The following is a 12101-nucleotide window of genomic DNA, read 5'->3' on the forward strand; positions in this document are numbered from 1 at the left end:
TGTCCTGCCCATGACAGCTCCATTCAGCTCTTTCAAGTTCAGGACTATGGCTTCCACTATCTCATATGTGGTCTTCTCTTTTGACTTCTGTGTTCAACATTTTCTAACATTATTGTCTTCTCCAGTGAAGTCTTGATTTCTCACGTGTGTGAAGTAGGACAGCCTCAGTTTTGCATTTTTTCTTCTGGCTTGATTTGATCTAGGACCCACTTGTTTTATTGTCAGTCCAGGGTATTCAAAGGCTCTCCTCCAGCATCTGTTTTGAACACAGCAATTTTCTTCCTGTCAACCTGCTTTACTGTCCAGCTTTCATACCCATAGATTGTGACTGGGTATATAATAGCTTGGATAAGATTGACCTTGGTCTCCAGTAAAAATTAATAGACCTATAAATTCCTTACGTAGTCATTACAACTGATGCATGCCATCTTTTATGCAATGCAACCTTTTTATAGCTCTCCTTTTTGTTTTCGTTATTATCTTTGATTCTATTATAACTTTTTTGAATTGAATATGCAATACACACATACTCCTAAGTTTTTTTTAGTAGCCTAGAAAGGCAAGTATCCAAGAAATACATACCAGGACCATAACATCTTCTCCCTTTCTTATTCTCAAAAAAACTTCTTTCTTTTTTGTATAACATTGTAAGCCTTGCTTAGATTTGGTAGGTATCCTCAAACCTGAGTCTTTAGAACAGGCGTGGGGAACTTGTTTCAGATGGTTAAGCCAAATGATATTAGTGGGTGTGGCAATTTGCTCCATTCTCTCTCAGCATAGGGAAAGAGACTGCATGAAGCCAGGACAATGCCATCTCATCCTATAAGATGGGCACAACTTGCTTCATGAAATCAATAGAAGTTCCTTTCTTCCCCAAGATTTGTCTGTATAGTATTGCTATCTTTAAAGATTGCATGCAGAAACATATACGTCTATGTGGGGAGGAGAGGGAAACCCCATGCATATTCTACAATTAGTTTGAGAAACTGGTTCATAAGAAGCAAGACAAAACAAGCCAAGCCATTTAAATTGACATTTGAGCTTTTACTAGTTTGGAATTTCACATTACTGTAAAAGCCTTCATTACAGAGCTACATAAAATGTGTGACTTCCAGATTCACAGTTACCCACAAATTCTGTATCAGTGCAACTGGATTTTAATAACAGATTTTCCCAGCAAAACCCAGATACATGGTTTTCAGTCTTCATAGGAGAAGGATCTGTGTACCTGTGTGGGTGCTTACTATAGGTAAGAACTGCAGTCTTGAAAGGTCTATCTTTGAAACAGTCCATGCCAGTTTAACAATAATACTGGAGATAGTTATTTAAAATTTCCAGTGGCAAGGTAAGGATCCTTAGGCAACCTTCAAATTATCAGGTTTCAATATGAAATACAGCGTGGTATAGAGTGGTACCTTGGCTCATGAACTTAATCCATTCCAGGGCTCTGGTCCAAATTGGTCGTGATCCAAGTTAAATTTTCCCATAAGGTTCAATGCAAATAAGGTCAATCCATTCTGTAACTAATTTTTTAATCAGAAAAATGTGAAGCAAAGTGACAAAGAACAAAGATCGTGGCCATTTCCCCCCTCACCCTGAGCACAAGTGCAGCCATCTCCCCACCCACCCCCAGCACTACCATGATTGCACCCATCATCCCTGCACGCGCCTGTCATCCCGGCGCGCTGAGGGGGAAAGACAGGCGCGAATGCAGGCACTCGGGGAGGAGGGAGATGGCCGAGATCATGTAGGAAAGATGGGCACAATCATGGGTGCGCTTGTGCAGGAAAGATGGGTGCGATCTCCGCCATCTCCCCCCACCCCCAGCACGATTGCAGCCATCTCCACACTCGGGAGGGGGAGATGGCCGCAAATGCAGCCGCCACCCAATGCGGAGTTCACAACCTGAGTCAAAATTTTAATGAAATTTTTGTTCGTGACCCCACTTGGATGTGAACTGAGGCATTTGTGAGCCGAGGTACCACTGTACTTCAATCTGCTGTGTGCAAATGTCCTTCTCTGTCAGAATGCCTAGACTAGCCTTCCCCACCCTGTTGTCCCATTTATTAGAGTGAATGCATGAATATCCCTTTTAAGATGTGATGTTAAATCAGGTAGTTTGTTCTTCAGTACAAGAATTTCTTTTACATTTTGCTGCCATGGGGAGTAGGGGCATATGAGGACTGGGACCCTACCACCAGGTTGTATGGTTTTCTTTTGTTTTTATAATCCTTTGTTCCCAGTGTGGTTCCAATAGGAGGCCCTATACGTATCTGCAGAAAGGGAGAGGGATCCTCCCATTTAGCCCAACGGTAATTTTTCCTCCATACAAATAGGAGAGATGGGAGTGGGGGACAATCTAGATAGCAGAAGTGGCAGAGGATTAAAGATGCTCTGGTTGCTAGGGTCATGACTGGGCAATTTGTAAAAGAAAAATCTTGTATTCCAAGCCAAACAATTAATGTCTTGTTAACCTCACATGTAGATGTATGGTAGCTACTGTATCAAGATAAGCAATTTTGCCCTCCTGAAAACACTTGAAGCACTTTTAAAACGAATGCTTGCCTCTACCAGAGGCAAACTACCCATGGCTATTTCTGTCCAAATGTTCAGCTTCTATCAGAGTAATTCAAATTCAATGTAGGCATAGTAGGTACTTGGCTACAGGCATTCCTTCCACATCAAGCTACAATTATGCCTTCATTAATAACACTGGTTTCACCTCATGTAACTCTCTACTTTCCCTTTGAAGAGAGGCCTTGTGGCAGAATGGCTACACAAGCTTGAACTTTCCTTCAGAGTTTGTTGGTTAAATTTCTGGCAGTCTCACACACTAGCTTTTATAATCCAGTTCTCCTGCCATTTGCAGCATCAAAAATGCTAATTCAACACCAGAATAATGTTCTTTTTCTATTTGGACACATTTTGTCCTGTGGAAAAAGAAAGGAGATGGTATAAGCAATAGGTTTGGCCATCACACATTATACAGACTGACTATCAAATGTAAAAACAGACCCTTGTGACAACTTTAAAAAGTCTAATATATGTATTGTTGTACAAGTATTTGTGAGCCTTTAGCACCTTAATCAGCTGAAAATTGTGATCAGCTAAGTGGTAGGTACCACCCTCCACAGAAAGAAAGACAGATCCAAATTTCAAGCAAAGCAGAGATAAGATGCAGGTGTTATATGTATAGACTGATTGCCACATACTATATATGCTTATTGTGGTATGTTTGGAGCAGGGCAGGAATGGAGAGAAACCACCAGATAAAGCAAATAAACTGACCTGAGTGACAACAGTTTTTCTCTAAAACAAAAATATTCAGAGGATGAGTCTGACCCTTCTTCCCAAGAACACAGAGATAGCAAGAACAAAGTCAAGCACGACACATTACTCAATATTGTATCTAGGTCAGCTTGTGAAAAAAGTCTTCAGTGAATTGTGAGCAGTGCAGAGAGCCCAGAGATGGGCTACTGTAGCAGCATATAAATCAATTAAATAAATAATAAATAAATATAAAGCCTAGCCATGCAAGTAGGGCAGGTAGCATAAGGGAAATGCACAACTCTATGTACATTAACACAGAAAAAAGGCTTACAATTCCCACCATGCCCAACCTAGCTCTACTGGGGCATGCTGGAAATTGTAGGCCTTTTCTCTGTTAAGCATGTATAAGATTGTACCCTAACCCTTTATCTCTCAACGTAGCTCTTCAGGAGAAAGGAAGGCGGGAGCCAATCTACACAATCAGAAGTAGCACGTGATACTTCAGAATACAGACTGGAGATACTGATTGAAAGGTAGCATGTCAGGTAACGAACTGAAAGGAGTACAGCTGAAAGTGCAGCCAATGTTGATTTCAGGAGCATTCCATTCTACATTCTTATGTGGTTCAAAACCATGCAGGACATAAGGTATTTTTCCTCAGACTATGCCCTCAGCATGGACCACTACTTTTGAAACTGTGCTGACAAAGAGGCTCTTGTAACCCCTTGAAAAGAAGTCCTATATTCTGAGATTTGAGGAGTTTTTCTTCAGTACAAAAAAGAAAGCCTAGAGAAGCATTCAGATAACCTGTGACTTCCTAGCGCAACATTCAGGTGATGGTGGCTGTACCACTATTCTCAACCTCTTCATATACTATGTAGAGCAACTTCTGTACCATCTTTCCCCCTTCTGATCAACCTTCTTCCTACACTGAAATAGCAACGTCATCAGATAGGCAGGATCTGGCTGCATAACCTCTCACCAAGAAAAAGCAAAGCTAATTGAGATTGAGAACAATTTTTCCTGAATACAACATAAATCTATCTTTCTACAGAGAACGAGTAGATATTTGCTTACAGAAAAAGGCATCAAGTTATTTAAATATACTGATTACAGAGAGTTTAGAAAAACCTAACAAGCTTTTAAAATAAAAGTCTGGAGATTAGCATTGCAACCAAACTCCTCCAGGCTCCAGTGAGTTTATCTGACAGCTGTACTAAAGCACAATTGGTTCTGAGGGGACTGTACCTGCAGCATTTGAAGGCAAGAATGTATGAAATAAAAACTGGTCTGCATCATCCACTATCTTTCACCAGTTAGAGGTGTCCATATAAGCAACTCAATCAAACTTTTGTTTCTACAAAGCTGACCTTGTTTGAGATAAACAGCCATGAAAGAGACACAATGGAAACATCTTACACTATCTCTCCACCAATACCTTTGACTGCTTTTAGCCCAGTGAGCTGTTCAACATTGTTTCACAGTACTCTGTAAATTAATATTAATATCTAGACTAAACAGGAAAGTAGTTTGGGGGAAGGGTTTCCTTGAACCTCTCCCTTTCCTTCTCTCTCCTGACCCCCAGCCCTCTTTATCTTGTGCAGGAATAGGCTAGAATGAACTATTCTGAACAGAGTAAAAAAGCAATGAAGGAATTTAAAGAATATTTTGTTCAACTCCATACTTTCCACTCCTTTCAGTACAGAAACATTTTTATCTTGAAAAGAATTCCATGAAACAATCATAAAAAGAATGCTAACTTAACTAGTGTTCTGATACGTGGCAGAACTGTGTATTACCAGCATCACTTGTCCTGGACACCATTTGAAATGCCCCATGACTGTCTTTCCATCCGCTGGTAATGCAACTCCAAGAATTCCTAATGATTAATTCCTAATCATGCTGGTTTCAGCTAATGCGAGCTGAAGTCAAAACACCTGGAGAGTACAAGGTGGGAGAAGGCTGATGTCCACAATGCAGAAGCACAGCATGTAGAACGGAGTTACAGCAGTGATCCTATGGGGGAGGGGGGATAGTCAATTAAAAACCTGTAAAAGGTAAGAATTAAAGTTACTGAAAACACTTCCAAGTCAATAAGAAAAACAAATTTTTATTATACAATATGACAAGCTAGCTCTATAAGGTATTCCTTAAGTTTTTCCTCACCAGAACAGAAATGCTTCCTTTTTAAGGAAGAGCGCTGTTTCACAAACATTTTGTAAAGCTGGTGGATTGGAAGCAGTCAGGGACATTTCAGCCAGAGTAAAAATTGGGCAATGATTTCATTATGAGGAGCAGAGAATGGGAGTTGTCTGGCTCAAGCTAATTATTACTTATCAAGAACTATCATGCTCTTTTGCAGAACTGTTTACATGTGAAATCTGTACAATACATATAAAGTCAGTCAGGCCTTGCAAGTGCATCTATATGATCTTGAAAGTTTCTCATTCCAGTATGGCATAGACAATATGGGAGTCATATAAACATTAGTATGCAAACAGCACATGTTTCCTTCAAAGATAATATAAACACTGCCGTTTTAGAGGCAATGCTAAACTAGAAGCTCCCCCTCACCCCATAATCCCAATAGCTCTTTTTTAAGGATAGACTTGTCCATGTCTGAAGGGAATTCTTTCACTGTACTGTAAAGCACAGCAATCAGTTATTGGCTGAAAAATATATACAAGTTGTATTGTGTATGGGCATACACAAGTATGGTAGCTGCAGATTCCAGTTCATGATAATTTAAATTACTGTCTCACAGACTGACAAATTTCTCATCCCTGTCAGACAAAAGTGAAAGGTAAACATTTCTTACCCTAGGGAAAAGCCTGGCAACCACTTGTAGCTGCAACAGGCCACTGAACTTTGCAAAATTGCATCACATTTAGGCCAAGTTTCACACCATTTTCAATTAAATGCAACACATCCTTCTCCTATGAAGATAGAAAATCTTATAGATGACAAACAGACATCTTAGATTTAGTTTCCTCCATAAACGGGACAATCCCCCGTTACTGAATTTAAACCATCATGCTTCTAAGATGAAAGAGTTTCTAAAATGGTAATACACAGAAACAACACAGAAGATATTTAGTGAGATTAAAATAGTGAAATATTAACTTTCAAGTACACTGTAGGAGACAAGGTACAGTTTGGTAGAAGTTTGGTTTGGCAGAAATACCCCATTCTTTGCTAAGAACATAATATACTCCATAAAAACTCATGAATTCTTAAAATATTAATTTCTTAAGGACATCGTGTCTGAAGTGAACTGAAAGGCAAGATCTTCTTCATGAAGAAGTGATAAACCACGTTGTCTCTAAACCATGATGTGCAGCTCATGTGCAGGACTTTCACAGCATACTTTACCAACAGGAATAAAATTATAAAAGTAAGCATCTTATGTAAAAACTCTGAAGTCTTCACCTTTTAACTATTCCATATAGGGATTGGGCAAAGCAGGAACTATGTTCTTACCTTTCCTTCCTGGAACCATCCTACTTCTGAATCGTTCCTTTTTCTTGCATTTACTTTGGACTTGAATCCTGACTAAGATGAAAGCAGTTTGGGGAGAGTAGGATGTAGGCGGACTTCATCTCTCTGCTCTACCTGTTTGGTAATGGTATCAGTATTCTAAGATATAGATCTGCTGCTGTCATGTCCATACTCAGGCAAGAATAGACATGTTGGAGAAAGCATAGCTACAATAAGATGAGCTGGCTCCAATCTAGATCAGAATTGTTACAGCTATCTTACCATGTTCACTCTGCACCTTTTCCCCTAAAATGCTCAACTTTTAGCAGCAGAACAGTTCCTCAAAGCAAACCTTTCAGCCTTAATAAGAACAGAATGGGTTTATCTCACCACTGCATGTGGACTGGCCTCACTCAGCATGTGCTATGGCCACTCCACAGCAGAAGGCTCATTGCCACCATCTGGAGCCCTGTCCCTGGTCCTGCTCTTGTTTGTTGTCACTCTCTGTTCAATTGTCTTCAATGACTGTAGGAGCATCAAAAAAGTGGAGGAGGAGAAGCAACATCTTCAACTTGTCCACCGCTCTCCCTCTGGGTAGTAGTGCAAATGGTTGGGGGTGCAATAAGTAAATACAACAACTGAGACAGGGGCAAGGAGATGGTGGGCCCACTGAAAGCAATTTGGTCAACTCCAACACAAAGAAACCTGGAACTGTATGTGAGTGATCTTTGTGACCTCTTTGTCTACCATACACAAGAAAAAATATAGCTCAGCTTTCAAACAGCCTGGGAAAGCTCTGAAGAGAATGTCTGCTAAACAGGTATTTTGAAATACAAATATATATATATATATATATATAGCTACAAGTTCTTGACAAAGTTGTTCAAAAGGTCCACATAATTTAACCTCTTTTCTTGAAACCAAATTTAGCCTTTCCCAGCCTGGTGTGCTCCAGATGGCCAATAGTCAGGCTGCAGAAAATACAGACCAAAAATATGGAAGGTACCAGGTTGGGGAAAGTTAATGCAGATGGCAATGTGATCCTTATAAGGGAATAAATAATACAAGGTAGGGGAGAAGGTAGAAGAGTTAGCAGTACACAGAAACTTATTTATAATAAATCACGTTTACTCCAGGGGGGGAAAATCACCATGATTTGAATGCAACCTAATGCCAAGTGAGTGCACGTATAGGACAGAAACTTGCTCTGCTATGTATCTATGTAGGCATGCTTTTATTAACACTTTAAAAATCAGGTTCAGAATTAGCATTTCATTTGCACAAGATGCTACTGGGCTACCACATTGTTCTTTATACCTGTGCTTTAGTATGCAATAATATGCAATATTAGGTCTACTACTGGTATATTCAGCCACTTGCCTTTATATTTCTCAATGCATCTCTAGAATGCATTTTACAGGTTGCTATGAATATGCAGTGAACAGCTATAAAATAGACAACACCAAATAAATAACAGCTGTCCACATATATGGAAAGACCAGGAAAAATAAATTTGTCTTCAGAGCCCTCAAGAAGACCTGCAGGAAGGAGCCTGACAAACCCATGATGGAAATGGATTCTTCATATAAGTCTTAAGTTTAGGATAATGTGACAAACTTCAGGTCTCACAACTCCAGCCATCTGTTCCAGTTTTGAAGCAGACTATTAATAATTTCAGCTATTTTTCTGGCAATTCTATTACCCGGTCAAAGTCTGAACTGGTGCTGATTCAAGATACTGTGCCCACACTGTGCTGACTAACTTGCAACTTAGGCCATGCCCAGAGTTTATTACTTACTTTGGAATACTTGTCCCTATAGCTGTAGTTCAAAAGATTAAGCCAACTGATTAATGGAATCTTTGAAGTTATGTATATGGTGCAGTTTAAACATACTTAAAATGAAAGTAATACCTTGAACAGTCTGTTATACCTGGTACTCCTCTATTTAGGATTTTCAGAATGTAATGCTTTGCTTTATACATTCCTATGGGACATCATTCCACCATGAATATGCTTGAAAAGGATGCAACTTTTAGTTAAAAGAAAGTGTGCTTGGCTTCTCTGATCTCTCTTCATCTCAACAGACCAATTTGTTGCTTTTTACTAAATTTATACTTTCCCCCAGCCAGTTTTTGAATCTTCATGCATTGCATTGGGTTCTCAGTTTACTGTGCCTCCTACAGTTACAGCAGTAAGAGAAGTGCAATGGATAATTTCATGTCAATTGCATTTTTATCTATTTGCACATACAGAATTAACTCTGTGAGGAAATCCAGACTATTAAAGATTGTCAAGAAAACATTTATCTGGCTGACTTGGGCAGACAGGTTGAAATTCATTTTGGATGAATTTGTTAAGTCTTAATGGCAACTTGTTGCCATTCTCCATCTACGTGCTAAATCTGATTCCCAGCTACAGCTGAATAGTAATATGCGCAATTAAACATCTGTTAAAATCTAGGTTCAGCCCTGGTACTTTTACACCCCCAAAGCCCTCATCAGCACTGCAAGGATAAACGGCCACCTGTAATAACACAATGGCTGGTGAGCTTGATGAAACTTTCATTTTTTGAACAGGTGGTTTTTAGGTGTAATTTATGAATAGACATATAGATATGGGCAGCCTTTGTTGAAGCTTTTGTGAATAACTATCTTCAATAAAAGTAGTATATCTCCCAACATGTATATTACGTACACCTATATATTTTATATGTATTCATTGCCATAGATGTACTTAAATCTCAAGAATCAGAAAAAGTCAGAAAATTACATTTTATTTTAATTCTGCTCCCTTCTTTTGTTTGAGTTTTGTTTTTGGTCTTGAATTTAACAATAAAAATAAAAAAAGGAAAAAAAGTGTTGTGTCACAATTTGAAACAACTTGTAAGGAAAGACTGTCATATCTACGTTTTAGAAATGAAATATAACTAGCTGTTAATAAATTGTAGTTTTCCTGTTAATATAAAAACATTTAAGTACTAACAGCCTATTGAAATATAACTGAGCACAAGGTCTCTGCAACATTCCTGTACATCTTTCAAATGTGTTAGTCCTGCATTACAGACAGACACTGCAGGATTCCAACCCTTAATCTGTAAATCCCACTAATGTAATAGATTTGTATACCCTAAGATTGCAAAATCCTATGCAGTTAGTTGGGAATAAGCCCCACTGAACAAAAAAGTCTTATGTCTTTTTTATAAATGTGCTTAGGATTACACTGTGAATGTTATATACGGACATCATGGTAAAGAGCATAATGGAAATTACAGACAAATTCTTGGAGAATCAGGTTGTCAACAGCTGATAGTCCAGAGTCAAGAAAACATGTCTCTGCATCACTAGTTGCCAGGAAACAGGAAAAATTTGGATCTCCATCACTTCATTTTAAGGAGATGCCAACTCATACAAAAATTCTTGCTCACTGTAAAGTACATAATTTTGAGGCATTAATACTATAGTGAGCCACTAATATTATGCATGTAATCCAGTAGTAAGTCCAGAACCAAGAGACTGAGTATACCATCATTTAGTACAGCTTTGCCCAATTTCTAGCTTGTCATTACCTTCAAACCAAGCATTATGAGTTAAGATATGTACAACACCTGCACTTTTTAGCTTGCATGTTTAGAATACTAGTTTAAGCTACAATTCCTGGTTTGCATATAACAAACCATGAATCAGGTAGACTGAGTGTTGGTTTAATTAGCTGCATGAAATGATCTGAAAGTAAAATCTTTTGCACACTACTGTTCTACAATTTGTATTAGGTATCTGGAATGAATCAAGGTAGGCTACCACAAATGCGTCATAGCAAACAAAGTACAATCAAACTATTTTCTAGAGATTTGCATTAAGTCAATCATAATCTAGCTGTGTCAAGAAAGAATTTGAGAAACCAAAGTGAGACATTATTTTTCAGCTTTTCTGATTTACTGATTATAGAAATGATCAGAAGACTTGTATTGCTAGCATTTACAGAACAGCTAGACTAAAAGCATGCTGAACCTTAGAAGTGGTTCTAATTTTTTTGTCCTCATAAGTTCTTAAGACAAGCCCAAGTGTTGCTAGAAAGTAACCAAGGTGTGCACCAAGTCCCCACCTTAGTTAACAGCTTCAAGTGTCTGGCAACATAGTCCAAAACTGAGTAATTGTTACTGAACGTGCATCTACCATGCAACACCAATCCAACAGGTTTAAAGACAGAAACAGACAAGTTAAAGACACTACCAACTATATGCATATATTCATCCTAAATAAGCATATTTAAGTACATATTTTAGTCTAGCAGAAAACATTACAGTTCCATACGCCCCTTCCAGTAAACATGAAAGAAAACCTTAGTTTAGCACCACTGGGAACAGCAAAGCATTAAACAATTAAAAGCTTTCCTCATCTGGTGAAATGGATACAAAATTCCTTGCAGCACTGTCTGCCTTGTGCTTTTCTAACAGAACAAGTCACCAGAGGAGCTTATTGACGTCTGGATGAGGAAAGCCCACCGCCCAATACTGATTCTTCATCTATTCTCCCCGCCCCCTCTTCCCTAGGTTTGTGAGCTTTCCTTGACCTTCTCCCAGTACTAGGAACAAAGCTCTCCTTCAGCATATGCCTGCATCTTCTTTGGCTCCAAACCGCCCTGTTAAAGTGAGGCCTCAACATCATCCTCACAACGTAGTATCTCCCTGCCCGCGATGATTCCCCATCCACCGAAGGCCTGTCCAGGCGCCTTCTCAGCTTTTGTTAGCTTGCCATTACCAAAGAACCCGCCTGCCAAATGCTACGGCACACACCCACCCTGGCACATAAATCACAACACCATACGCGGAGACTATCTGACATGAAACTGCAATCGTACGTTAAAGCATTCAGGGCTAACAGCAGGGAAGGGCACCTTCTGCAAGAGAAACCCCGTTCCCTTCACCCCGGTATCGTAGCCCTTCACCTCGTGCCCCACTCAAGGCAATGCTGGCAACGGGGGAGGGGGCGGTGGTAACAGGCAAGGAGCTTTCCTGCGAAGTACAAGCCTTCCCAGAAACCACACCCTCCAGGATTCACGCCGTTCTGCCCTTCACCCTTACCTGACACCCGCGGGTACAAGGGAGAGGTCCGCGTTGGCCCCGGCTCCGCCATCTTCCTACTCCTCCAGCGCGCTAGATGAGGGTTACTTTTTTCTTTGGGCGCCTGGCGCCGCGCTTAAGCACCGTAGATGCTAATAACGCTGCTGTCGCACAGGCGCACTGCCTGTTCTGGCACGACACCTGACGCTGCGTTGTGGAGATCGGGAAGGCGGGAAATGAGCAATAAACGCTCGAGGTAAAGGGGGGCAGAAAGCAGGCTTGGGGTGGCTGCTA

At 39.9% G+C, this 12101-nt stretch overlaps 1 protein-coding gene across 1 annotated transcript in view; it reads right to left on the reverse strand.

Annotated features, from left to right (window-relative positions):
• Positions 1-11892, reverse strand: part of MAP7D2 (MAP7 domain containing 2) — a 63479-nt gene extending 51587 nt beyond the window's left edge. Inside the window, exon 1 of the mRNA XM_044442644.1 lies at positions 11829-11892. Within this exon, the coding sequence (XP_044298579.1) occupies positions 11829-11880 (52 nt within the window). The 5' untranslated portion in view covers positions 11881-11892. The remainder of the gene's footprint in view (positions 1-11828) is intronic.
• Between the last annotated feature and the right edge of the window lie 209 nt (positions 11893-12101).

The sequence above is a fragment of the Varanus komodoensis genome, unplaced genomic scaffold (assembly GCF_004798865.1).
Source record: "Varanus komodoensis strain SLA01 unplaced genomic scaffold, ASM479886v1 scaffold4, whole genome shotgun sequence".
Taxonomy (NCBI): domain Eukaryota; kingdom Metazoa; phylum Chordata; class Lepidosauria; order Squamata; family Varanidae; genus Varanus; species Varanus komodoensis.